The sequence below is a fragment of the Strix aluco genome, chromosome 12 (assembly GCF_031877795.1).
Source record: "Strix aluco isolate bStrAlu1 chromosome 12, bStrAlu1.hap1, whole genome shotgun sequence".
Classification (NCBI taxonomy): domain Eukaryota; kingdom Metazoa; phylum Chordata; class Aves; order Strigiformes; family Strigidae; genus Strix; species Strix aluco.
Window position 1 is genome coordinate 15,209,832 of NC_133942.1, and position 25,096 is coordinate 15,234,927.

The 25,096-nt window shown below is 40.8% G+C and overlaps 1 protein-coding gene across 1 annotated transcript in view; it reads left to right on the plus strand.

Annotated features, from left to right (window-relative positions):
* Positions 1–24,388, plus strand: part of ADAMTS17 (ADAM metallopeptidase with thrombospondin type 1 motif 17) — a 193,505-nt gene extending 169,117 nt beyond the window's left edge. Inside the window, exons 19-22 of the mRNA XM_074837324.1 lie at positions 340–544; positions 4,903–5,055; positions 20,735–20,912; positions 24,116–24,388. Of these exons, the coding sequence (XP_074693425.1) occupies positions 340–544; positions 4,903–5,055; positions 20,735–20,912; positions 24,116–24,267 (688 nt within the window). The 3' untranslated portion in view covers positions 24,268–24,388. The remainder of the gene's footprint in view (positions 1–339; positions 545–4,902; positions 5,056–20,734; positions 20,913–24,115) is intronic.
* The last annotated feature ends 708 nt before the right edge of the window (positions 24,389–25,096 follow it).

A 25,096-nucleotide genomic window follows, 5' to 3' on the forward strand; every position in this document is an offset into this window, starting at 1 on the left:
ATGTTTGTGGGAGAGGATGATCTGTAGACAAGTCTGTCTTTATTTGGAGGAAAAATGCAGCCACATCGTAGAGACTGGGGGTTAAAGGGAGCTATGAAGAGTTTGTGTTTCCATCTAGCATGGAGACAGGAGTGGATATTCACTTGTATGCTGACACTTTTCTGCTTTGCACACTTCAGCTCCCAGAGGTGATCAGGCGATCTCAGTTGTGACAGCAATGCAACACCATCGAAGAACCCACAAATCTAGGAAGAGTTGCCCATTTCTCATTGTTTTTAAGTGAAGCATAACGTTTTATCCCACCGGTTTTTTAACATTCCTTCTCTGGCTCCTTCCCAGGTGGGTGACTGGCCATTGGAGTCCCTGCTCTGCTACTTGTGAGAAAGGTGTCCAGCACCGGGAAGTGACTTGTGTTTATCAGTTGCAAAATGGCACCTACGTTAACACGAGAGACCTCTACTGCCTTGGCAACAAACCAACAACAGTACAAAGCTGTGAAGGACGGGACTGCCTTTCTATCTGGGAAGCATCAGAGTGGTCAAAGGTAGGAACTTGATTCAGGAAAGCAGCCAGACTGCACACAGCTCTGGATACACTGGCCCTAATCCAGCTAAGTGCTTAAAATTATGCATGTTCTCACAGTATTGGGAAACTGGTAGAACTGTCATTTGTCAAGAAGATCAGTTTGGAGCTGAGGTTTGTATTCCATACCGGATCAGTTATTAAGCCAGGTTTTAGATATCATTCTATAGTAACTATATCATTCCATCTGAAAACTCCGACCAGTAAGGAAAAACATTTTACTGACCTGAGGCCAGAAGTATAGTAACCCACCAAGGCTTCTGGCTTCATTTTAATGCAATATGAAACAAATACCAGATTTATCAAGCATCTGCATGTTACAGAGAATGTACAGTCTTTGGGCCTTATCCAACCTTCTTTTGTGTAATTCCAGGAACATGGAAAAGCTGGTTATACTTTGTATAAAAGCTGCATCTCCACGTAGCTGCAGAGTTAAGAAATTGTCCTCAGATATTATAAATGCATTTCAGATATAAATGATGTGTGCTCTAGACAGTTAACCTGTGTTTTCTTTAGCAACAGAGTGAACTGGGAGTATGCCTACAGTTCATGACCAGGACTCAGCTAATACAGGGCAACTTTGCCTGTACCTTGTGAGTAACAGTCCTGGTAGGATGTCCATGATAGTTTTGATATTGTATCTGTTAGGCTCATCTGAATGATGAGAAGATCTTTCCATTCTCGGTGCAGTGCTTACAGCTCTACCAGTCTCATTCCAGACTGGCTGTGTTATGGGACTGTCCAGCAACAGTCATGTCTGTGGGAAGGATTTTTCCTTGTTATTTATCTCTATTTTGAAAGAGTGAGCTCCTGTTTAAAACATTGTCAAAGAGCTTTGCAAAATATTATTGTTAGAAATGTGCTTAAAACTCACAGAAGCTCAGAATACAAGGGATCTTGCACTGAGGAACTGTGTCTCTTAACAAACACAATGTGATTCCATTGTCCACCTTTTGAGCAAGAAATCATTTGGCAAGTGAGATGATAGTTAAGTGAGAGAAGTGTTTCCTTTGAGTAGGATGCTGTATCTGTTCACTAATGCATGAGATTTGTTTTCTTTCTGAGCTCTTTCATTTCAAAAGATGTAGAGAAACACACCAAAGTTTTAATAAGTTGTCTGATAGGTCTTTTGTGTGTTATAGAAGTGACCCTTTCAGATGATGCCATCTTTATTTCTTATAGCTGAACCAACTGTTTATAGCTGAGACTTATGGTCAGTTCCTACCTGTTTTCCATTGGGAATTTTTACTTGGGTCTTTTGTTAACAATCCCAGGTACTTCTCCCTCCTTTTTATGAAATGGAGTAAGTCAAGTTACAGAAGACTTTTTCCAGAGTGAAAATCTTCCCCATTTGTGACCATATCACTCATTCCAAATACTTAATATTTTTAGATAATTATTTCAATAACTGGCTTACTTTTCCTTTGATAAATTTATTTACCCTTTGTCATGTCTGCAGTTGCCCACTCGTGGTTTTGAATTTGTTCTTGTTCTGGCACATGTCTGCTATTATGTAGCACAGTTGACTCCAGGACACATTTGATACTCTGCCAGTTTAAACACTTCTGATAACTAGAACTTTTTTCAGTGGTAATCACTTTAATCCTCAACATTTTAATCTGATGTTGTGGAGTAAATATCACAGTAGTGGTATCATTTTATAAATCCATTTTCTCATGTATGTTTTTGAACTTTTTGGTTATACAACAAAAAACAGCTGACCACATTGATGTCTGGTCCCCCATCAAAACTGTGTGTTTTCAAAGCAAATTCCAATGCAATCTTCGTTGTGGAAAAAATTAAGTTCCCCTTTTATTGCCAAACACTTGAGATTGTTTTGGACAAAGTACTGCTCAACCCATTTTTAATGACAAAAATAGACTGTCAGAAAAAGGTGGATGTTTCTATGGTTAGAGAACTAGAGAAAAATATGGATTTCCTTCATATTAAGGAGCTGTGTCTTAACTGCAGAGTTGCTCCTTTACAAAACCTTGTGGGATTTGACTAAGTAATTTGTTAATAAAATAAGACCTGATAATCTCAGCTGGACACTCAGGGACTGCGCATATTAATTTGTAGACTGCTCTGTTGTGGAATCTCTGTAAAATCTATATGTTAAGAAATTCTTCATGAAAACAGAGGACTTGAGGAAAGAAAAAAACACTTAAAGAGGGTGATTTATGTGTGACCACCAAAGATCTGTTGGAAACCATTTGAAAATGCTGTTTTGTCTAGGAAAGTATATGCAATATTAATCTGTGAATGACTTAAAAGCTTGTGGGAAGAACAAACAGTTGGTGTTTTTCCCAGACTTGCTTGTAAAACCCACCTAGAGATTTCTCCTACTGTGAAAAATACTCCCACTTCAGTTTGATTTACTTTGAGTAAATTGGACTATTTGAAAGATTTTATATATTGTGCTTTGTAGTTTGAGAAGAACGAGTGCAACCCTGAAGAGTCCACCCCAAGGACTGAGGAAAATGATATATAATTTGGGAAAGTCTGTACAACTTGGGGCAAATTCATGGCTTTAAGGTACCATTTAAGGAGCTCCAGCCTGGGATCTCTGGCAAGTCTTGAGCTCTGAGGAGTCCAGCAAAGCAGTTTCTGGAATTCTGCAAAGCCTGGAAGAATTCATCCCTGTATCTAGCAGAACTATACAATTGTGCTTGTTACAAAGATGTTACATCCGTAAGGAGGTCACGCCATGAGCAGCACATAGTAAATTAAGTGGAAGGTTTCCCAGATTTTCAAGAAGTCACTTTGTAGTGCTCTGAAGTATTTAAAGGCATGTCTGTTTGCTTGCCAGCTCATAAACGCTTGTCATTCATGTCCTTAACAAGGCCAGCAGGTCAGAACTGCCTGGATTGTATTTTTAAGACGGTTAGACAGGCATGCTGAGATTTGTCCATTTGATGTAATTTATATCAAGCTGACGCTTGTTTCCAGCATAGACCCCCTGGATGGAAAAGCTTCTTGGAATACGTTCAAAAGACCTCACAGAATATCTCATATCTTCACTATTTATTCAGTGTCAAATCAACTGTCTTTTCCATGCTGATCCCCTGAAGGGGAGAACTTGACATGCTAGAGGAGGTTAGTTTTTATCTCAGTTGGTACATATATCATTTTTCCACCCACCTGTCCCCAGTGGCTCTTCAAGGAAATTTCTCACTCTTAACCACTGCAGTGGCATGAAAATGAAGAGCAGAGAGACTCGCTATGCTGTTGTGTAGTGGCATGCACTTACATGGCTGTGACAGCATCAACAGATCTGGTACTCTATTACCAAACTGGTTATTTAAAACAGAAACTCTGTTTCAGTTCATGCCAGTGTCCTTTTCCCACCTAGTACAGTCAATGAAACCAACACAAATTCTCCAGTAAAACAGAATTTCCAGCCAACCGTTGGCAGAGATAATGAATGTGTGACCAGATATCCCTGCTCTTTAGAAGCTGCCTTTGTGGATAATTTGTGCAAACATGAATGAATGTTTGTTAGAGTGCCCAAATGTTTGAATCAAGTCTTCCTTCAGCAACTGCTTTGAGCAGCTCTAGTAGCCTGATGGCTTCTCAGAGGAGTCCAAACAGTCCCTGCTTATGCTTTTGGTGTTAAGAAGTCTGTCTTTCATCCCTGCTGATGTCTGTGGCTAGCTTGCTGACCATGGTTGGAAGCTGATCACAACTCTATGGTTCACTGAATAGTGTCTCTCCTGAGCTATCCCCTTTGTACATTTGAAGTTCTTTGGAACTAACATAGTGATGAGAATATAGCAAATCAAAGAGTGAAGGTCATGTGTGTGTTTTACATGAGAACATGTGTGAGAACTGTGACTTTGCCGTGGTATGCACAAACTGTACAGCAGAAATGTGTTTGTAACAGTGGTCTCATGTGATTTAAAAATGCGTTTATCACCATCATTTTACTCCCATGATAGATCAAGGGATGTGGCAGTTCTGTGTTGTAAATCTCAGTGTATCCTTTTTCAGTATGAATGATGCACAAGCCCTTAAACACAAGTTTTAGTGTTTTTTTCATCTGTAACACCAATTCTAGTAAAATGCCAGCTGGTATTTTTCAAAGAAGGTTGATTTTCAGAATGCCTTTTTTCATAAGTAAAATATTTCACAAGCAGATATCATGCTTTTCAAATTACTTTATGTTTGAAAGAGGCTTAGATTATTGAGAGAAAATCTTATGGTTTATCAATTTTCCTCAGTGTTTGTAAAAGCACCTGTTCCTTTTAGCTGTGTTACCAAGATAAGTGTTATCATTTCTAGGCATCGTGTAACAGAAAACAAATACCTGTTGTTTTGCAGTGCTCGGCAGACTGTGGTAAGGGGATTCAGAAAAGAACAGTGACGTGCACAAATTCTCAAGGAAAATGTGATGCAGCCACCAGGCCAAGAGATGAGGAAGAGTGTGAGGATCACACAGGCTGTTACGAATGGAAAACAGGCGATTGGTCTAAGGTAACAGTGAACACTACACGGTAATTTCCTTCTAAATGCAAAGATGTTCGTAGTGCTATGCTTCCGTGTGCTGTCTGCATTAATTTGCAGTTTAAATTTTGATTGAAGGTTTTTCTGGGATTTAAACTTACCCCTTATGGCATTTATAATCCACACATTGCAACACAGGCTTATGGATATGACCCAGCAAGTTTTAGAGAAGTATATTCCAAATGGGATATAAATGAGTATTAATTGGCAGCTTAACCATCCAAAGGCAAAACCTACACAAGATTCCCACCACAGATGGACTCTTGTTGTCAAAAGCTACTTTATAAACAATGCTGAAACTGCTTTCCATATTTCAAAAAGCAAACTCTGAACAGTTCTGGTGAGCAGATTGAATTCTACAGAAAAGACTTCATTAGCAGTATCTTCCAGGAGTGCAGGGACTAAGGAGATGTCTCATGCCCAGCCTGGGCAAGCTAAAAAGAAAATAACAGAAGTTTGGTTTTCTAGAGTGTGAATATGTGTTATAAAATTTGCACTTCAAGTTAGGAACCTAGTCACTGAGAAAAGGAAATCTCACAAGGGGGCTTATGGTGAGAGCTTTGTTTCCTTCAGAGCATCAGTATGGAGCTGAGAAGAGAGCTGGACCTTAGTCTTCTTATCCCACAACTGATAAGTCTGAAAGTTTGGGAGAACTGTTGTTAAACTGAATACTACCAGGGGGAAGCGTGGGGAAGCCCTAGCAGACTCACACAGAAACAGAGGGTAACTGAGAGCTCTCACAGCTGAATTCTGTTCCTCTGCCTCATGCAGGTCCTGCATGCAGAGTCAGACAGTACACTATTTTATTACCACAGATACAAGACTAGAACTGTGTAGCTGAACTTCATGCTAGTCTGGGACCTACACAGCATAGTCCAGTCCTAGACTTATTACGACCATGAATTTAAAGGCAGAGCCAAAACCATCAGTCCCTTCCTCAGGGCTGGATTTTACCTTCACTTAGGCCTGTCTGAACTTAGTTTCTCTAGTGACATCAGTGGAATTAATTCCCGAATGCAGTGGATTAAACCAGAGCAGAGTCTCCTCTGCATTTGCATTCTGATCTTAAAGTAATAGGTGGTTTTGCTTGGGAAGGAGGCCTGGCAGTGTGAGAAACTCAGCCTTTGCCAGTGTTGTTCATAAAGCATCCTTTACATTACTGACTTCATGTTTGCATAAAGAACTAAAATTTCCCAGGAATATTATATTCCAGTTTGGTTTTATCTTATCTTTGTAACTGTACTGTTCTTTAAACAGAAAGCCTACTTCGTGTTCTGGAATGTACGGCATGTGCAGAAACCACTGGGATACAGTAGTTGCATTTTGCTTTCCAAAAACCCAAACTCCAGCAAGGAAAATCCAGTGAAACAGAGGCCCATGATGGGCAAATTGGCTTATCTGCAATTGCATTTTTTTACATTGTGATTAGGAATTGCAAATATTTATAGATACACTCTCTCATAGATACATGGATTTAATGGTGTCAGTGCTGGAGAATGCATTAAGACCCTGCCACATAAAAAAGGACTGTATTTATGCTGAGCCAGGAATTTATATCACAGAATGTTTAGAGTATTGAACATTATTTTATTCTTAACTTGGCACACAGAGTCCATGCAAGCTCGCCAAAACAAACAGTTCCTGTGTGTTAACAGGTGAAATAACATTATTTATTTATTTGTGGAATTTTAAAACGGTTTGGCATGCAAATTGACCGGGATTCTCTTTATAGTGAGGAATATGAAATAATTGTGTACTCACTGATTACACAGATTGAAAGTTCAGTATTGTATGAATGGTTCCGATCTGATGACGATACTGGCTCGCTGCTAGAAAGGCTGTAATCATACATTGGTCACAGTAAATAGTGTTGATGGATTTAGTGTCTGTATGTGAGCAGGACAGGATCAGTGCAAAATCACTTGTTATTTGCAATTCTTAACTCAGGATCAGGATCCTCCCTGTGCAGAAGGGCACAAAAGCTTATGTGCTGCATATGTGGCCTGCTTCTGTCTGCAGAGAGCTTGTGCCAACTCTCTGCTTCCCAGGAATTTCACCCTGTGTGAGTCCAGCAGGATGTTCTTGGACTTAGATTTGGTTTATAATGAGCATTTAAAATTCTAGACATATTGGTTAGTTCTGACTGGACACTTAGATCACACAATTAGATTCTTATTCTCTGAGTAGAGGGGTAAACAAAAGGCACCCCTGGTTTGCTAGGAAAGGGTATGAGTAGATACAATTCTTTGAAGAAAATGTATTGTCCCAGAGACCCAGATAGCTGAAATGTTTGGTGTGGAATTCAATTCTCAAATCCTGAGTGAAGAATTTTCATCATGAGAATCCAGAAGCTTTAATGCAGGGTTTAGACTTAGGAGGAGAGCCTTTACAGACAGCAGCAGCTCCTCTTTGGTGTTGTCTGGCTTAAAACAGTTCCTCCTTTAAGGAGAAACACAAAGTCTGTGGGAGTTAGATTATAGTGACCTCTTTAAAATTCATACTTCCAGGGAAAAATTCCATTGTAAAACATTTGTTCCTGGTGCTGTAAAAATCAATGTGAGAGATTTGTGCTGACTAAGATGGAAACTTTTTCTATTAATACAAATTGATCTCAGAACAAGCGACAACTTTTTGTAATTAATGCATTGTGCATTTGTTTCTTGTTGTTAAGAATCATCAGGGAAGCAAGATTTAACTAGCAGTAGTAATTATCACAGATTAAAATAAGGGGCTTTGATGCTTTATGTGCAAACATCTTGCGTGGTGACGCACATTGGTGGCCTCCAATCCTTAATTTCCCAAACCAAGATCGTTTGAAGATACCAGGAAGTCATGTAAGAAAGAGGCAAAACCTCATTTTAAAAGTCCAGATACAACTTGTAAATAGAACAGGCTGTTTGGGTGGTAATGACAGACTGTTATTCTTATATTGTTAGTATTTATAGAATACATGGACTTTGTGCATGAGAAGACAGATCACTTCCCTAAGGAGCTCCCAGCCCTATATAAATAACTCACCTCGCGTCTGATAGCAATGAGTATGGTTATCCTATGTAAGATCTTGGATCCTGTTGCATTCAGCAGGTGCAAGAGTGGGCAGCAGTAAAATCTCTAAATGTGTGCCAGACAAGTTGTAGAAGAAGCAAGGGCTGGAGGCATGGCCATGCTGATCTTTAACCCGCACCTACCAGCCAAAACCTTGTCCACTGGCCTTGGTAACGGCTCTGCAGCCATTACCTCTCCATGCTCTGAAGAGGAATTTCATTCCATTTTCTGTCAGGTTTATTTGCAGATGGTCCTTACTTCACATTATAGCTGTGGAGAGCATTTGGAGCTAATTGATCAGATTCAGCAAGCAGTCTTGGCTGTGGTATTTGTATATTCCAAATGTATTTGCAGCATATTTCAAGTGTTGCATGAGGAACTGATATATCTAGTTCACTTTGCAAACACATAGGGCTAGATCTCTAAAATTATTTTAAATGTCTTTGAGGTTACCTTTGTTAGTCCAGTGCTTGAGATTTACAGGCTGTGTACTGTAATTCTAGAGAGTATTGTTCTGTTACTAGTAACCATGTGTAACCTCTGTTACCACTGCTATTAAACTTGCAGCTTCTCTGCACTACCGCAACTTCTCTTTTAAACCCCATATCTTAAAGGGATATAATTATTATTTTTAGCATTTAGCACAAACACAGCATTGGTATTATGAGTTACATAACTAAACTGTTCCTGGCCTGAGAGTCTTCGAACCTAGTAGAAAGACAGATTGCACAGTAAGAGACCCACTGAAGGTGTTAACCTGAAATCACTGTTTTATTGTTGTCTGGATTCTTCAGAATTGCAGTTCATTATATCATCCTTTTTTGTATATGATGCAATATACAAATGGCGATCCAAGCCGTCTCCCATTCAGTTGTTTCTTCCAAAAGGAAATTCCACATCCAGTTTGCATTCAGTTAAAGAAACAAACATCTCGTACACTCTTTCTACTTTGAAATAGTTTGTCCTTGTTTGAAATCTGAGCTGTTAAATGTTCTAGCACTGGAAGCATTTTTACATTTTCATTGTAGTTGTGCTAGTCAAAAGAACAAACAGGTTGCTCAGTTTCCCAACACTTGCCTCAGACTCCTAGGCTGCTGAAAATACGCCTCTTGATGCTTTAGCAAGACAGTAGTTCACTCTTTCATGATGAATTGTATTTTACTTACAAACTTTATGTCAAGGATTACATTCCTGTGAAGAATGCAGGCAGCTAGTGAACAGAATGTGTCTCTCTGTATGTGGCTCTCCAGGAAGCTTAGCGGGACGCACGGCCTGAGTCTGCGCCCTTCGCCTGCTCTAGGCTGTGCTTGAAGGGAGCAGCTGCAGGACCCTGACTTTGCATTGAAGTCTCCCTCGACTCACACGGTTGAAAACATACGTCCTAAAAGATGTGGGGGTGCACTGCTGGCCTGCTCCAGGGAGGTGCAGGCTTGATGTATGGCCTGGGCATGGTGGTGACAAAAGCTTGACGGTGAACAGCGCTAGGAACTGCTTTTTAGCTACCCAAGGCTCCCCCTGTGTCCTCAGCTCTCTCCCCTTCTGCTCCAGTAATAATGTGGCAGGGAAAGCACTCAGGTGCACATGTACAGGCCAAAGCTATATTTTTTGAGTTCCTTTCTCCAGTTGGCTTTTGGACTCTTCCAGGGTATAACTGAGGAGGCAAGATTATATAGCAGGAGCAATTCCCCACAAGATTTTTATGGGTTTTTCTTCATTTCCAGTTTTACTTAATTATTTCAGTATTTTATATGTCTCGACATATTCTATTTCTGTCCTGTGACTGAAGTACTGTATTTCAAGCCAATAGCACAGAACGGTTCAGGGTTCCCAGTTTCATTTTTTTGACTATTCTCCTTTTAACTGGTATTATATCAAGGAAGGTAGAATTACAAGCAAGATACACTAGCTCCATCGTTAGTGCTGACTTTCACAAGGGTGCAGTTTCAGCTTTGTGGGTAGAAGTTTAAACACGCAACTCCTGTCCCTCAGGCAACAATTTAGCTCATTAACCTATTATATTACATAGCCCAATGAAAAGATTTTTAGAAAAAGAAAGATACATAGAAGCCTTATAATATATTGGCTTTTCCATATTTTTTCTTTGCAGTTACAGTAGGTGCTCTGTAGATACTAAGGCCTGTATTAATCTCAGATAACCCAATGTAAATCCAGTGTAACTGTCTTTCATTCTTCCCTACAACCCATTGGCCACAAGCCAAGGATCTCACTCAGCACAGTGGGTCAGATATCAGTCTCTCTTACATTAGTGTAAATCCAGATTAATTCAGCCACTTAAGTTAATGCAGGCTTATGCTAGTGCCATGCAGATCAGAATCTGACCTGACAGACTGTGCAAGATCTTTGGGTCTTGTGTAGGAACCATTACAGATTCATGCTCTCAGGTGAAACCAGAAATATATGACATGTCAAGCTGGGCTTCAACTGGGAGAGAAAGTAGAGGAGAAATCTCTTTTTACCACTTTACATCTAGTATAACCACCTGGCACACCTTTCACTGGATTCAGAAAGATTGTACGCTCCAGAAACTGGAAAGGACTAGTAAGGATCAGCTTGGCAAAGTGTGATGTTAAATAATATTCTTGTTGCCAAATGGTGTCAGTAGTGATAAAGTACATCTGAAAAATTACCTATAGCCACCTGCCCTCCCTAGACATCAATAGTTGCCAATTTCTTTACGTTATTTTGCTCAGCCTATGAAATGCTGGCTATGGGTTCTTATCCCAGGAGAATATTAACAATACAGAGCAAAAAAATCTGATTTCCTATAAGAAAAATACTGGGTTTGTGCCAGACACTGAGGTGTTTCATACTGAAGATCAGCAGTCATTCATCACAATGGGTGGTAACAAGGATTTTGTAATTGCAAATTAATTGCTTTGGCAGGATTAGAGTAGATTGTATTCTCTAAGAGATAAAACCCCTAGCCTCACAGTACACCAAAAAACATGTTGAGGTTGTTTTTTGTGTTGTTGTTTGGGGTTTTTTTTCCCAAAAAATACTCTACAATCTTCCAGTGCCAGGAAGGCATGTTTTCTGAGTTCCAAATGTTTGGGAACGTCAACAAAATCTTCTATACGCCTCACTTTTAATGATTAATTCACATTACATGATAAGAAGAGTAAATCAAGGACAGCTGTGGTTTGAGAGGTATATTCAAAGCTGTTATAAATATAGAAGCAAACTGTCCTTCATTCTAACATTCATTACAAATTCATGGCTTGACCCGCCATCTGTTTATGATAAACTATGGACAACTTGTTAATTCTTCATAAAGGTCATAACTAAGTTCATCTTCTTCTACCTTGGAGAAAATAACTTTTCTTGTTGAACTGAGAGAAAACTCTGCAGGAGGAATGGCCGCTTAGAACTGCAGTCGCACGTCACAGCTGACAGACCCTTTCCTGACGCTTACTCACTTTGGCTCAGCAAACAGCTTCATGATTTATGGCTGCTCGTGTGCATTCAGCACCATAGCTAGAAACTGATGTTGGAGGATTGTCTACAGGCCTCACTGATGCAAATAAGTTGTACTCCACAAGGTGATGGAGCTGGATGTTACAGAAGAGAGCCCAACAAGCTTTAGTATTCAAACCATCCACTTCTCTGGTCCTAGGTATGACCAGAAGCCAGAGCATCAGAGTGTCCCAAACCTAAGTACTGCCTCTCTGGACTGCTCTAAGTTGTACTGCTAGTTGGGGTTCCCCATGGTTTGTTCCTCTGGCACATGATCACTGATGTGCAAACCACAGCCTTTCTTGCCAACAGCTAATCTCAAAATACCCCTCGTTACAGAGGATGAGAAGAAATGGCCCAGAATTGGTTATATCAGCCAGGGACACTCCTCAGTTTGGGAAAGTTGTTGCCAGTATCCTAGTAAAAATTTCATGCCTCCCTTTAGAAAGGAAGATGGAAAGCCGTTACTCTGCATTTCTGAAGTAGAATGGTAACCTTCTGAGTTGTGATGAACTAAACCCACCACCTTTAGTTTAATCTCCATTGAGGAAATGCATGGAATAAAATAGATCTCTCTGTGAGAGAAAACTAGTGGTTTTTTTACAAAGCAGACACCACTCCTCTCTTCTGCTGCATGAAATCAATTTGGTTGATAATACTGTGGGCCAAATCACTGACCCACCGCACTCAATAGCCAACTCCCAATGACTTCAGTGAGTTAGGGATTTCAGCATAAAATAGGGAATTCTGGCACATGGTTTGCAGTTTACGTATGACAGAGCTCCAAGGCTGTTGGTTATTTTTTTTTTGTCTTCTTCACTGTCAGTGCAGGGCGTGCTGGAGTTTTCACTGTTCCCTTCTTGATTTTATTCCACAAACTCAGGTAAAAGAGAAATGAACCATCCTGAATCCAGCGTAAGGGTTCTCAGAAAAAGACTTGGTTCATTGAAGTAAAAGCCTCAGACGGGGAGACATGAGGGGACACATGTCCATGTTCCTGCCGCCACTTCACAAATCTGTCACCTTGGGCTGCTTAAAGCCCAGCCCAGTGCCCTTCTACTGCCTTGTACGACCAAGTAGAACTGATTGCTTTGTCATGAACAAACTTAGAAATATAGTTTTTCATACCTCCACTGGAAATATGCGTTTTAGGAAAGAAAGGAAAGTTCGTATGAGTTCAGCTCCTATTAACTACAGACTTCTGTATGATCTTGGATCCATCACTTAATTGAACTCACATCACTGAGTCCTAGCCATTGGACAGTTAGGTGCCTTGTTTGAGATAGTTGTTAGGCTCCATTTACAGTCATTGTAAGACAGGCAACTCCAGATAGTGGTTTTATCTCCTTACCTTAGCAAAGGCTGAATTGCCTTTTGAAGTGGTGATCTCTTTCTGCTCACTGCAAAGAGAACGTGAACAGATTCACTAAGATGAATCCCACGCCTTTTGCTCTTTGATTCTCTGTCCCCCCATCTGTGCAACATTTTTAGCTATGGTCAGAGGTGTAAATATTGTATAATGGCACTAAAACAAGGTTGAGCCTCTATCTAGACTTGTGCTAACTGCCAGCCCCAGTCGATGCAGCTGTAGCTGGAAACCTAGGCATGGAAAGTGAAGAGATGCTGACTACAATGCTGGCTGGCCATGTCGTTCCCCTGGGGATTATAAGCTACAGAAACCAAGTCCTGCTTATGCCTTTGAGGCAATGGCCACTCCTTGTTTGCACAACAATTTGCACAGCTCATCTCTGCTGGAGTTTCTGGGAACATCCATAGTACAAATTATTTCGATGGTCCCTTAGTAAGGGAAAATGTGCTAGAAAAAGACCATATTCATCAGTGTTTTGTTTGAAGTGGAGCATGTTCTGTCACAGTGTTATTGTCTCATGTTCCAATACAGCCTCCAGTGATCCTGTTAATTGGAAGAATAACTTTTCCTTTTTGATATTTTTTATTTAAAAGCCTAGTTCATTAAGTGCTTTTTTTTTTTTTTTGATGGAGAATTAAAGCCTCCCACCAAGATCAGTGGATTGGAAATTGAATTCCATCGTGACTATTTTACTCTTTTTTTTTTAATACGAAAAAGAAAGCATGAAAGACAAGCCTGTTCAAATATTGGCATTCATTTTCTCTGAGTTACCCTGAGACATTACAGTGTCTAGGATCATGTTTTTAAAAATATGAACAGTAGGTAATTCATCATTTAAAGTTTGTACTACTCATCTGAAGAGGTTTTGCCCCTTGAATCCTTGTGGCACACTATATATATCACTAGCAGGGACTGCTATAATTTTGCCCCTATAAAATAATAGCCTTTTGAGATTTATGATGACTACTGAGGCATTAAGGCAACAATCTTCCAGAACATCTTTAAAGAGCAATTAGTATCAGTCTGCTGGTGATCCCTTGTTTGACTGTGCAAAAAGATGAAATGCAGTGTTAGTTCAGCATCATACATTTCAAAGCTGAATGCTCCTTGTCTAGAGAACGCTCAGGCAGGACTGAGATGACAGAGATGAGCAACCTCTTGCTGAAGTTAAGTAATCCTAATGGAGTCCTTAGTTTAAATAAGTTTTTTAATAAATTACATTTAGGTAGCATTGATCATTAACTGATGAATAACCAAAATATGTGTTCAGTGGAGCTTCAATTCCCAAGATATGCTTTCAGGCTAACACCTGTGACAGGAGTCAGTGTGGAACTATAGCTCATGTAGCCATAAAAGCATTTCTCAGCATAAGCAGCACACACTGCTGTAGAAGCAGGGTGAGTTCTCAAGCAGTCAGCCTGAGCTATGTGATCCCATGGTTACATAGTTGTCCATTACTATCTAGTTTACTTAAACTTAGTTCGATTATGCCTTTTACATAAAGTGTGTTGCAGCATCATTTCCTTGCAGTTTTTCAGGTGGAATAAGCTATGGAGTATTTCCACTTTGTACCTTGCACAGATCAAAACGTTGCACATGCGCTATAGGTGGCATGCTAGAACCCTATAGGCAATACCGTATCATTTCACATCTCTGCCTGATCCTGTTCTTGAAATCCAGTTTGAAAGCTTGTGAGAAGTAAATTCTGCCTGATTGGTATACTGAATTAAATGACATTTCCTCATTAGCATCCACCTGGGCTGCATTGCACAAGTACTTAGGGGCACTGTCACTACCCAGAATATTCATGCATTCAGCTCTTAATCTCTGAACTCTCTGTACACAATGGAACTTTTCAGAATAGCAAAGTCAAGCTTAATTATGCAGTGAGACATGCTGGATGTACTGGTCAGATCTTGTTCCTTAGGGTCACGCAGTTTAAAAGCACAGCTGCGGGCAGTTTGCAAAGATTGCCTCTCTCTTTTCCTTCTAAGATACTGTCACATCAGCCATGAGCATTTTCTGCTGTAATTTATTGTTTCTTCCCATACTGAGTCAGAAGGGTATGCATTTTTTTCCTTGGCTAAATTAAACAAATCAGTCATTTCACAAAAGTTTCCAAATGAAAGATTGTTGTAAGCAAGACCAGATATGTTCTCTTTACAGATCTGGGGTTCAAAAAGAAGAAAAAAGAAAGAAAAAAAAAAAGAAAAGAAAAGAACAAGGAAGCTTGAAAAACAGCTTACAGTTTGCTTTGGGCTAATTAGATCTTATCAGTGAAAAGACAGAAATTTCTTTCTTTAGCATGATGCCATGGTGGAGGTTGACCTGGTGTTTATGAAAGCATATTGCATGCTGCTTTTCAGCTAGAACTATAGAGTTTAAATTAGTGATACTCATAAAAAGCCTGATGTTAAGATGTGCAGAGCACTGACTTTCAGAGCACACACATGTATACTATTAAGGTCTCAAGAACAGAGCAATTACAGGACATTTGTCATTCATCTGAGATGCTGTGTTAGAATGTTATTAATAGGAACTTGTCTTGCTTTCTTTCTGACTTTCACAGAGGCAAGAAATAAGACCCCTGGGGGGAAAAGCGCTCTACCCTATCCTAACGCCTTGAAATACTTGAACTCTGAAGTCAGTAAAGCATGACTCTATCTCTGAATATTGGAGCTTTAGCCATAGTGTTATCCTTGGCTTCAGCAACTTTCAGAAAATTGGGGAAAAACCAGTATCTTTAAACATCAGATGTCTGCAGACTGATGAATAAAGAAAAAAAACATATTGCCTTCAGCTTAGTTATGACAGTCATCTTGAACTATATCTCCCTCCAACAGATCAGTCTTCTAAATATTGGAGTACTTTCAGGATTAGCTGAAGGGATGATATGACTTTCTGCTGGAAAAAGCAAGTCTCTTACAAAAAAGACTAACATCTATCTCTTAGAGGTTCAAAAAGTGACGTTTTTAAAGGTGGCATGTGGTCTGAATGCATCACGGCCTAGCCAGCAGCCCTCAGCTGAGGCATAAGCAATGCTTCATTATCCCATTGATCACAGCCTGTCCTCTGTAGTGGTAAATCTGTACCTTTTTCTGTCCCCATTAAGCCTCAACACAGGGATTCTTTGGACTGGTCTCTCTTACGCATTCCTTCAGCTGCCCAACAGCAGCCCTGCCCTGGCTTCATTCATTCTTACTCCTCTCTCTTCCTCTGGCTATCTTTTGTAGATCAGGAGTTGAAGTCCCTGACAGATCTCAGAACTTACTGTAAATTCATTCTATTTTAATACATAATATTCTCCAGAGGCATTTGCTTTCAAAGCAATTAGACATCTGTCAGCACCTTTGGTAGATTGCAAGCTTTCATATCAGTATCCTAAGGTGGAAATAGCATTCCGGTTGAAAAATCGTAGCTTGGTCTTAAGGTTGGAGTTTTTCAGTGAGTAAATCTTCTTTAAGCTGATGAATGCAGCTGCTGCCTTGATAATTTGTGAGTTTATTTCCGTCTGGATATCCCCACTGGCTTGCATGTTACTGCCAAAGAATGTGAATGGAGGCATTTTTGTATTCCTTTTGCCTTCTCAAGCAGTGTTTGAACTGGGAGTTACAAGGGCTCTCATTAGGTTCAGTTTTTGTAACTGTTCATTAACCCCCTCTTTTTTACGGTGCTGAAGAATCCTTTGATCTTTCCATGTGGGTGGATTTCCAATTTACAATGGCTATATTGTCAGTTTAGTGCCTTATGGTTAAACTACATGAATTTTGCCCATGCATTTTTTTGATAGTGGTATCATTGGCAATGCCTGGAGGAAGGAAAAACCCTCTTCTTTGTTTGACACCAGTGTCTCTATCCAACCACTTGTTTGAGTCCGTGCTTCCCAGAGTAGGCAAGTTGCTTGTGGGTTTTCTCTCAGTACTTGCGTAGCAGTTCAGGTGGCAGGCAGAGATCCACGCAGCTCCAAACCAGGTTCCAAACCCAGTCCTCCACATTCCCAGATCACTTTACTCCATCATGGCATCAAATTGTGTGTGTTTCCTGAGAGTTACATCAGTGCTTGTAAAGGCTTTCCCAATTTTCTGAGTATGTTAATAGCAGTATAAGAACTCAATATTTGCCCAGAAAGTCCAGTGTCCATCAACAGCATTTTAAATATGATCAGCACAGTTACTGGAGCCTCCCAGCGTTCTACGCAGTGGAACTGTACCAGCTATACAGAAGCTGGATCAGGTGCTGGGCTGTAATGCTACTTTTTGCCCCTGCAGCCCAGGCCACAGTCTGCCACAAGTGCTGCGCTCTCTCTGGCAGCTGTTGGCTGCCTGGAAGTTCCTCTGTTTGCAAGAAGGCTGCAGCACCCTTTGTTACACAGACTCCTCATAACCTCTGTCCAAGTCTGAGGGGTTCTGTATCAGAGGGCACAGAGTGAATCTAGCCCTGAAAATTGTTCTGTGGATGTGCTTGCTTGCTCCATAAATATTTGGGAACAGAGAGACCGTAGCAATGCATTTAGCTGTCCAGAGTAGGAGGGGAGATATTTATGGGAATTTGCTGTTCAGTTGGAGTTTGATTTTTATGCCTCTTTTAATGATGTCCTCTTTTCATAGTGCAGCATGAGTAACAATTCCCCCTTTGTATGTATTTTGTATCTATTCCTATTTCCTATTGAAATTCCTAGGAAAGAGACTATCCAAGTACAGAGTTGAAAATTTCGTCTTAAAATAAGCCAGATGTCCAACCTTCCTTTAGCTGCCAAGCCCAAAAGAGTTCAAGAAAGATGTTAAAATCTGTCTTCCTGGCTGTGAAAAACTAATTGCATAGCATAGGTGATGATCCCAGTCTCCCAGGAGAAGGAGTAAAACTGCTTCGGGCAAAAACTCTGCTGTTATTTGTCTAAGGATTGGAGTTGGCAGTGTCTGTGGAAAAAGTTTCATTGCTTGCCCTCCTTGCTGGTTAACAAATGCAGAGAGAGGAACACAGGCAAAGGTAGGTGAGTGTTTGTATGTTGGTATTTGAAAACCTTATTCACCTTATGCGAAAAATGCTTTTTCTTTCTTTCTTCCCTTCTTTCTCTTTTTTTTCCTCTCTCTGTTAAGAGCATTCGTAAGCACAGGGAGTGCCTAAAAGCCAGAGACAGAGGTTTCAGACTCACTGTATTACAGTCATGAGAAGGAACCCCATGGCCTGGACGGGTTATTTTATGCCTGTGTGGTAACAGCTATTCTGTTTGTAAAATGGACGTACAATTCACTCTCCTTGCAAGGAGTTTTGTGAGGATTAAGATTAGTACAGCACTCTGAAGACTAAAAGTGCCATTGAAATCCTGAGGATTAGAGGTTTCATATGACTAGTGAAGTGGAAGGGCCTAATAGTTGCATTTATCAGGATAAAAATTGTTAACTTTAAATCCAAATGTAATGGCCATGCCTGACTGACTTCCAGACTGGTAGAAGTCACTGAGGGCACATGATTCTGGGGAAGAACAGAGGGACACTCAAGACTCCCGAAATGCCTAGATCTCACTGCAGAAGCTCAAGTCATGAAGGAGGTTTAAATAAGGGGCTTTAATGATTGCTTTTTGGAATAGCTCACTATAGGGCATACAAGGGAAGGGCTCATTCAGCATAGTCCTAAATACCAGAACCATTGTTGAGGTATTAATAGATGGTGACAAAATTTTTATGTAGAATCAACGTCTGAAAACCTAAGCGCAAAAAATCTGTTGTAAACTAGTGAGTTGACCCTAAATTGAATTAAGAAGGATGTAAAGTAAAAACCCAATCATTTATTTTAAAAAAAACAAGTTCCAAAATACATGTAAAACTTTAATATAGCACAACTGCTATCTTCAGAATACAATAATCAGGTCTGGAGGGGGATGCATAGCTGGAAACACAGAGGAAAGCTGCACACCAGGGTGGCTTAATGGCAAAGTCCAGAAGGGGTCTGAGCCAGAGATTGTTCCAAATGGAGAAATTCAGTCCTAGAGAAGGTCACTGGGAGAAAGAATAGGAATAAAAAACAAGTGGAATATAGGGGGGAAACTAAGAGAAAAACTAATACAAATTCGGTGAGTACACCAAATACAAGAAACCTGTTTAATCAACAGTGATTAATGTGGGTGATAAAGAGTCTATGTTATTTGTGACAACAGGCTTCACTGATCCTACAACTCCTCCTACCCAGAAATAAATTGTTCACATCATGTAAATGTATTTCCACACTGGGTTGTGTGAAGCAGGACTCAATCAGCTCTGGTTTACATGGTCCTGTTCATCTGAGGCCATTTTTTCTCAGGCCTTCCAGTGATCCACACAGGAAGGAAAAGCTCCCTGTGCTCCCCCCAGAACAAAGCTAGGCTTCTTGTATCAGATGGTCTTTGAGAAGCAGCAGAGGTTTCTCATGATACTTCCAGAACAAAATGAGCATAGCTTTGCTGTACTCTCCCCCATAGATGGGAGAGGTGGAGGCCTACTTGCATCCATGTGTTCTTTTGCCCTTGGGTCCTAGTCTTCAAGCATACACGTCCTTCATACCTGGACTTCAATTCAACCTTACTGGTGCTCATCTTTTGAGTCTCTTCAATGTTTAGCATGCTGTTTTTAAGAATTACCACTCTGAGGTGACTGTTTTTCACGGAGAGAGCTTCAGTGCCCTGACTTTGTTCAGAAACAGCAGAGGACAGAAAATATGATCTTTTTTACATCATCCTAATTATATCTCCTGAGTTTTTCCTCACCTCCTCCTCTCCCCCATCATTTGCTTGTGTGTGGCTTTAGCAGAAATAGGAATCTTACCAAAGTCCTGCAACCCATTGTTTCTTTATTTTAAATACAAGGTTCTTTTATTAACTCCAGCTGGTGCACCTCACTGTGCTCACTGTGTTTGCTTTATTAAAATTGAACAGCGTGCAAGTAGGACATTGTAAATCACAAGTGACTGGGCCAGAGGAAGAGGGAGGGAGAGGTAGGGACTCCAATTGTATGACAACAAAGAGAGCATATAAACAGGCTGGGCCTCCTGGCTAATAGAAGCCAAAACTTGTGGAGTACAATTTGCAATTGCTCCCAGGAGGACAGACAAGTGCCAGACAGTTAGCAGGGATAGATGAGAGTGAATAGTTGAATACCTGATGTGTTCTCTCGTATACTGGAACAGAGCTTCTCTAGAGGTCTGGGCATGCAGTAGGAGCTGCCTGCCTCTGCTGTAATCCTTGGGTTTATCTTATATCAGTGCCTGGAAGTGGTCTTGTCTGTGGAGGAAGCCTTGTTAGACCATCCAAGTCTTGGAGAGGGCTTTTAAACCAAGAAAACCAGTACCACTGGGTCCCTCATGGAGAGTGAGGTGGAAGCTGCTCATCCATGATTAAGCAGTATACGTTTTCCAGCTTTGCCTCTTTGTGGCTGGTGGAGGGAATTACATCTCTGCCTGCTTGAACCTCGCGGGCATCCACAGGGACAGTCTGTGTAGGAGGACTCAGCGCAAGTCCAGACAGAAAGACAACAGCTTCCTTCCCTGTTCCAGGACAGTTCCTCTGCTCACAGCACTCCCTGAAGCTGCAAAATCATCATGGACAAATGCAACAGCTGTATGAACTGTCCCTAGTTGACACGATGCCGCTGTTGTTGAGCCCTCAGCACCATAGTGAGCTGCCAATCTGCTGCACACTTCAGCTCTGGCAGTGATTTTTCTGGTGTATGTGTGTATGTGATTTGGAAGCTACTCTGCTTGGACCATGTCTCAGTGCCTTCTCTCCTCCAGTGCTCCTCAACCTGTGGGAAAGGCCTCCAGTCACGCGTGGTCCAGTGTATGCACAAAGTCACCGGGCGCCATGGCAGTGAGTGCCCTGTCCTGTCCAAGCCAGCGGCCTACAGGCAGTGCCACCAAGAGGTCTGCAATGAGAAGATAAATGTCAACACAATTACCTCGCCCAGACTTGGTGAGTGAGGGGTGTTGGGGGGAAGATGCCACCTGCAAAGGACCAGACAAAGCCCAAGGTCCCAGTGTGCCCAGCGTGACAAAAGTGGGGCTTCAGAGGATTGCCCAGGGCCAGAAATTAGGAGAGGGCCCCCCGGTCAGACTCCAGACTAAAAGTCTAGTGTGGATAGGTCCTCTCTTATCCATCAATCCCTGCCTCAGATTTTGCCCAGGCTGGAGCGCTCAGCAGTGGATAGACCTGAGAGACCAACAGGAGCACACAAATGGTGGGTGATTGATTGACTGATCGCAGAGGTGAGGGAGCTGACAGGCATATCTTTCTCCATCACAAACACCTTCACACTCTGCTTTTGCTGTGGTGAGTGTAAAGTATGGTAATTTATCCATCCATGCCCCAAGAAAAGTACATGACCTCGACAAGTAGAGCATCGCTGTTTTTTTTTTCCTTTTCCTTTGCTGCAACAAGAATGTGGTTTGATGAATTAATTTGTCCAGGGAGGCAAGAGAACATCCAGCCTCTTTCTGTGAACCCCTTGATTTTCTGTCACTGTCCTTCTCCTCACCCTCCCTGCATCCCCTGTGTACCTGGCTGAGATGAGAATATGATGATAAGCCATCTGTTTCCTGAAATACCTTAACACTGTATTTAAGAAATGTCTCTAGTTAAGAATGCTTCTGTTAATACAAAGTTGTGGGAATCCATGATTTTCCACATCATATTTGCTCAGTTTATAAGGGGATAAAACTATATTTTTCCAAACTTCAGCCCCGTGTGTTCAGTCACAGCTCCAAGAACCAAGCTGGTTTCTTTACATTTCACACATCATCACCAGTAAGATGAAGCTAAACTTAAGGCATCAGCTACACTGACACAGCCTCATCGGTGCCTCCCATTACTTTTCAGTACAAGAGGCTGGGTTGTAAACAAAGCTGCTAAGAGCTTACCAGAAAGAACAGCCTCCACCCTCTCAGCAGAGCCAGTCTTGTAGGCTAAGAAGCCTCTAATACCTACGAAAAGGCAGAGCTGCTAAGTGACAGAGAACCATTTTCTAATAGCACTGTCCAGTATTAAGTAACACTTGAACTAGGACTGGACTTGAAGCTTCTGAACTGAAATTTGTTTCCCAAAAGTTTAACAGATGTTTAAAAGAATATGGGAAATTTTATTCTTGCAAATGCAGTCATACTGAGGAGATTCTAACCTCTTTTTTTTAAGAACATGCGAGAGTACTTCCCAGATATTTTAGCACTAAGAGCATAGTGAAAGGAAAACATTTCATTTGAGAAGTAAGCCCTTGATACACTGATGAGACAAGAAATCCATCCTAATTCACATTTTCGGACAAAGCAATAAAAAGCTCACGTGTTTAGAAGACTGAGGAGGCTCAAGTCCCTGCTGAAAGTAATCTGCAAGTAATTTGGGATGCTTTTGTTTCTAAACCAGGCATGGAATCACCAGGGCCAGAAACAATGATATTTGATATTAGCAGAAAGATATATCATTGAGTGTTTTGCTCTTCCTGCTTATAAACAATTCTCATTGGATTATCATTAACAAAATTTTCTGTTTTCTGCAATGGAAACCTCACAAAAAAAAATTATACAGAAAAAAATTCTGTTAGTTTACAAAACCCATGCTGCCTTGTCCCCACACCAAAATGTTTTTCATCCTGGGTAACATTTTCAGAAGTATCTAAGTGTGGAGTTCACCTCACCTGACTTTCACATCTGTGTCCAGTGTCCCTCAGTGAAGACATATTCAGAGGGGGTTTATTCTGTCTCTCAGGCACCTGACCCATGTCGCTTCCTTGACATGCTTCCTGTCTTACTTCACAACCTATGAGGGACCTTGGACTTCTGAAATATGAGTCCTAGCCTTGTTTGTGGCTCAGTGTCTTTCTATTATGTAAGGTCTATCTCAGATGTTCTTGCAAGACGTGTAGTTTATTCAGCTACATCATGTTTTCTGTGCCTGGTTGGAACCATAGCTAGTGGGGAGTGCTGCAGCTCTAACCCCCTCAAAACGCCCCTCTACTGCTGGCAGAGTCAGAAACAGCTCTACCCTCCCTCTGTTTAGGATGGTCACTTCCACTCAAATTTTTTTCTTGCAATAAGTTGTGGGGGGTGTTTTTTTTAATTGGCTTCATGTTCCATTTTTTCTGGGACAGTGCAACCTCATTTCATCAGATTCTATCAAACTTTTGCTTCTTGTCCAACTGAATGAAGCTTCAGTGATAAACATTCCTACTAGTTTTGCTGACATTGTTTTCTGGTGCTTGGCACTGAGACTTACAGCTAAATACAGGATAAGAGCCTTTCCTGGTTTCATCCAGCAGAGATGAGGAACAAGGGACTCAAGATGCTGCTGGGTCAGCACCTTTTGATGTTCTTTAATTAGACCATTGTTTCCCATCTCAGAGGCCACAATAATTGTTTAGAAGATTTTCCAATTATCACAGCATTTGTAAGAATGTTACATATAATTTATAAATCACGTACCGTAAAAAGCACTCACTATATGCATGCATTTTTATCAAGTGTACAGTTTCACTAACATATACTTTTTTTATAAAAGCACATGTAACCCTTTAATTATATTGTCAACAGATTCAGCAACAGTGCCTTTGCGCTGCTTTTCCTCCTGCACAAACCTTTTGTCAGTCTGAGGGAGTTTCTGCCATCCATTTCCCCCTCCCAATAGCTAATTTTTGTCCTACTGTTCTTACTACACTAAGGAGGATTATTTTTATTTCCGATTAATTTATCTTTACATCCATCAAATTGAGTTTGATTTTACTCCTCTGTAAAAATGTTTTCCACCAAGAGGATGATGGCCAGTCCTGAAAGCGTGCCTTCGCAAAACATTCTCCCTGGGATCACACAGCTTCCCATTGACCGCTGTGAGGTGTTCACATGCTTAAATCTAGGCTGACGCTTTAGACATTTTTTTCATCTAGACCTCTTTGTCACTGAGACAAAGTAGGTACAACGTGAGGAGGCTTGCACTCCCCAGCCATGTCCAGCTGCACCCTTGCAGTAAGCACTTCCAAGAGCCTGATATTTCAGTAGAAAGAACATCATCTGATCTCCAGTGCTGACAGTGAGATTGGCCCTTTCTTCCCCCATACGCAGTGATTTTGATCACACCCGCAATGCTGTTCTCTGGCTAATCTGCTAGTTTCTCCTTTCTTTTCTTGTCCAAAGCTGCTCTCACGTACAAGTGCACAGGCGACCAGTGGACAGTGTACTGCAGGGTGATCCGGGAGAAGAATCTGTGCCAAGACATGCGATGGTATCAGCGCTGTTGCCAGACTTGCAGAGACTTTTATGCAAACAAGATGCAGCAGAAGAGTTAATGAACCTGTGCTACTTCTTAGAGTATTACAGCTATTTGTATGTAAATCACGGACTAGTAGGTCTGAGTACTGGAACTTCATGAGTTGCTACAATGTGGTGGATTCCAAAGCATACCTAATAAGACTTGAAACTAATTCTACAGACTGGATACCAAAGTAATCCACTCATCCACCTTAAAAAAACAAACCGAAAGAGTCATCTCAAGGAGCCAATCATTTTATTGTATTTTGACATCCTTACATTTTTCATTAATGCTTTTTACTTTAATATATTAAATCACCAGCCACTGGATGGCTTGCTACCATTAAAGAAAAGGACAAGAGTTGCAAAGTGATTACATTGACTAAGGTTATGGGTACCTCCATGGAGGAAGGCCTCTGGCAAAATAATTCAGCAAAGGTAGAGACATTAATCTTTTAATCTTGGCTTTCATCTGATGTTTTCAATTCCCAACAGTTATCCCACTGTGGAGTGGGCTTGGAGGGACACACATAAATGAAAGGCTTAATTTAAAGAGAGGATTTGCTGTAAAAGCTTGTGAAAACTGATAGCCGGGGATGGACATCTCTGAAATTCCTGCAGAAAACTCAGTACAATTATATCCAACATTCCAAGTCATATTTTTAGAGCAACTAATAGGGACTGCTCTTCTTTCTAATTTTAAAAAAACAATCCTCTCTCCCCAGAATAATATAGTTTCTTTTATGAAACCTAATTTTTCTCTGAGCTTAATGAAATGGAAGCTTATTAACAGCAGTAGATAGTTATTTTTAAACCTAAACCATTTACATGAGATGGAAGAAGTCAGAAATCATTTCATAGAATCAT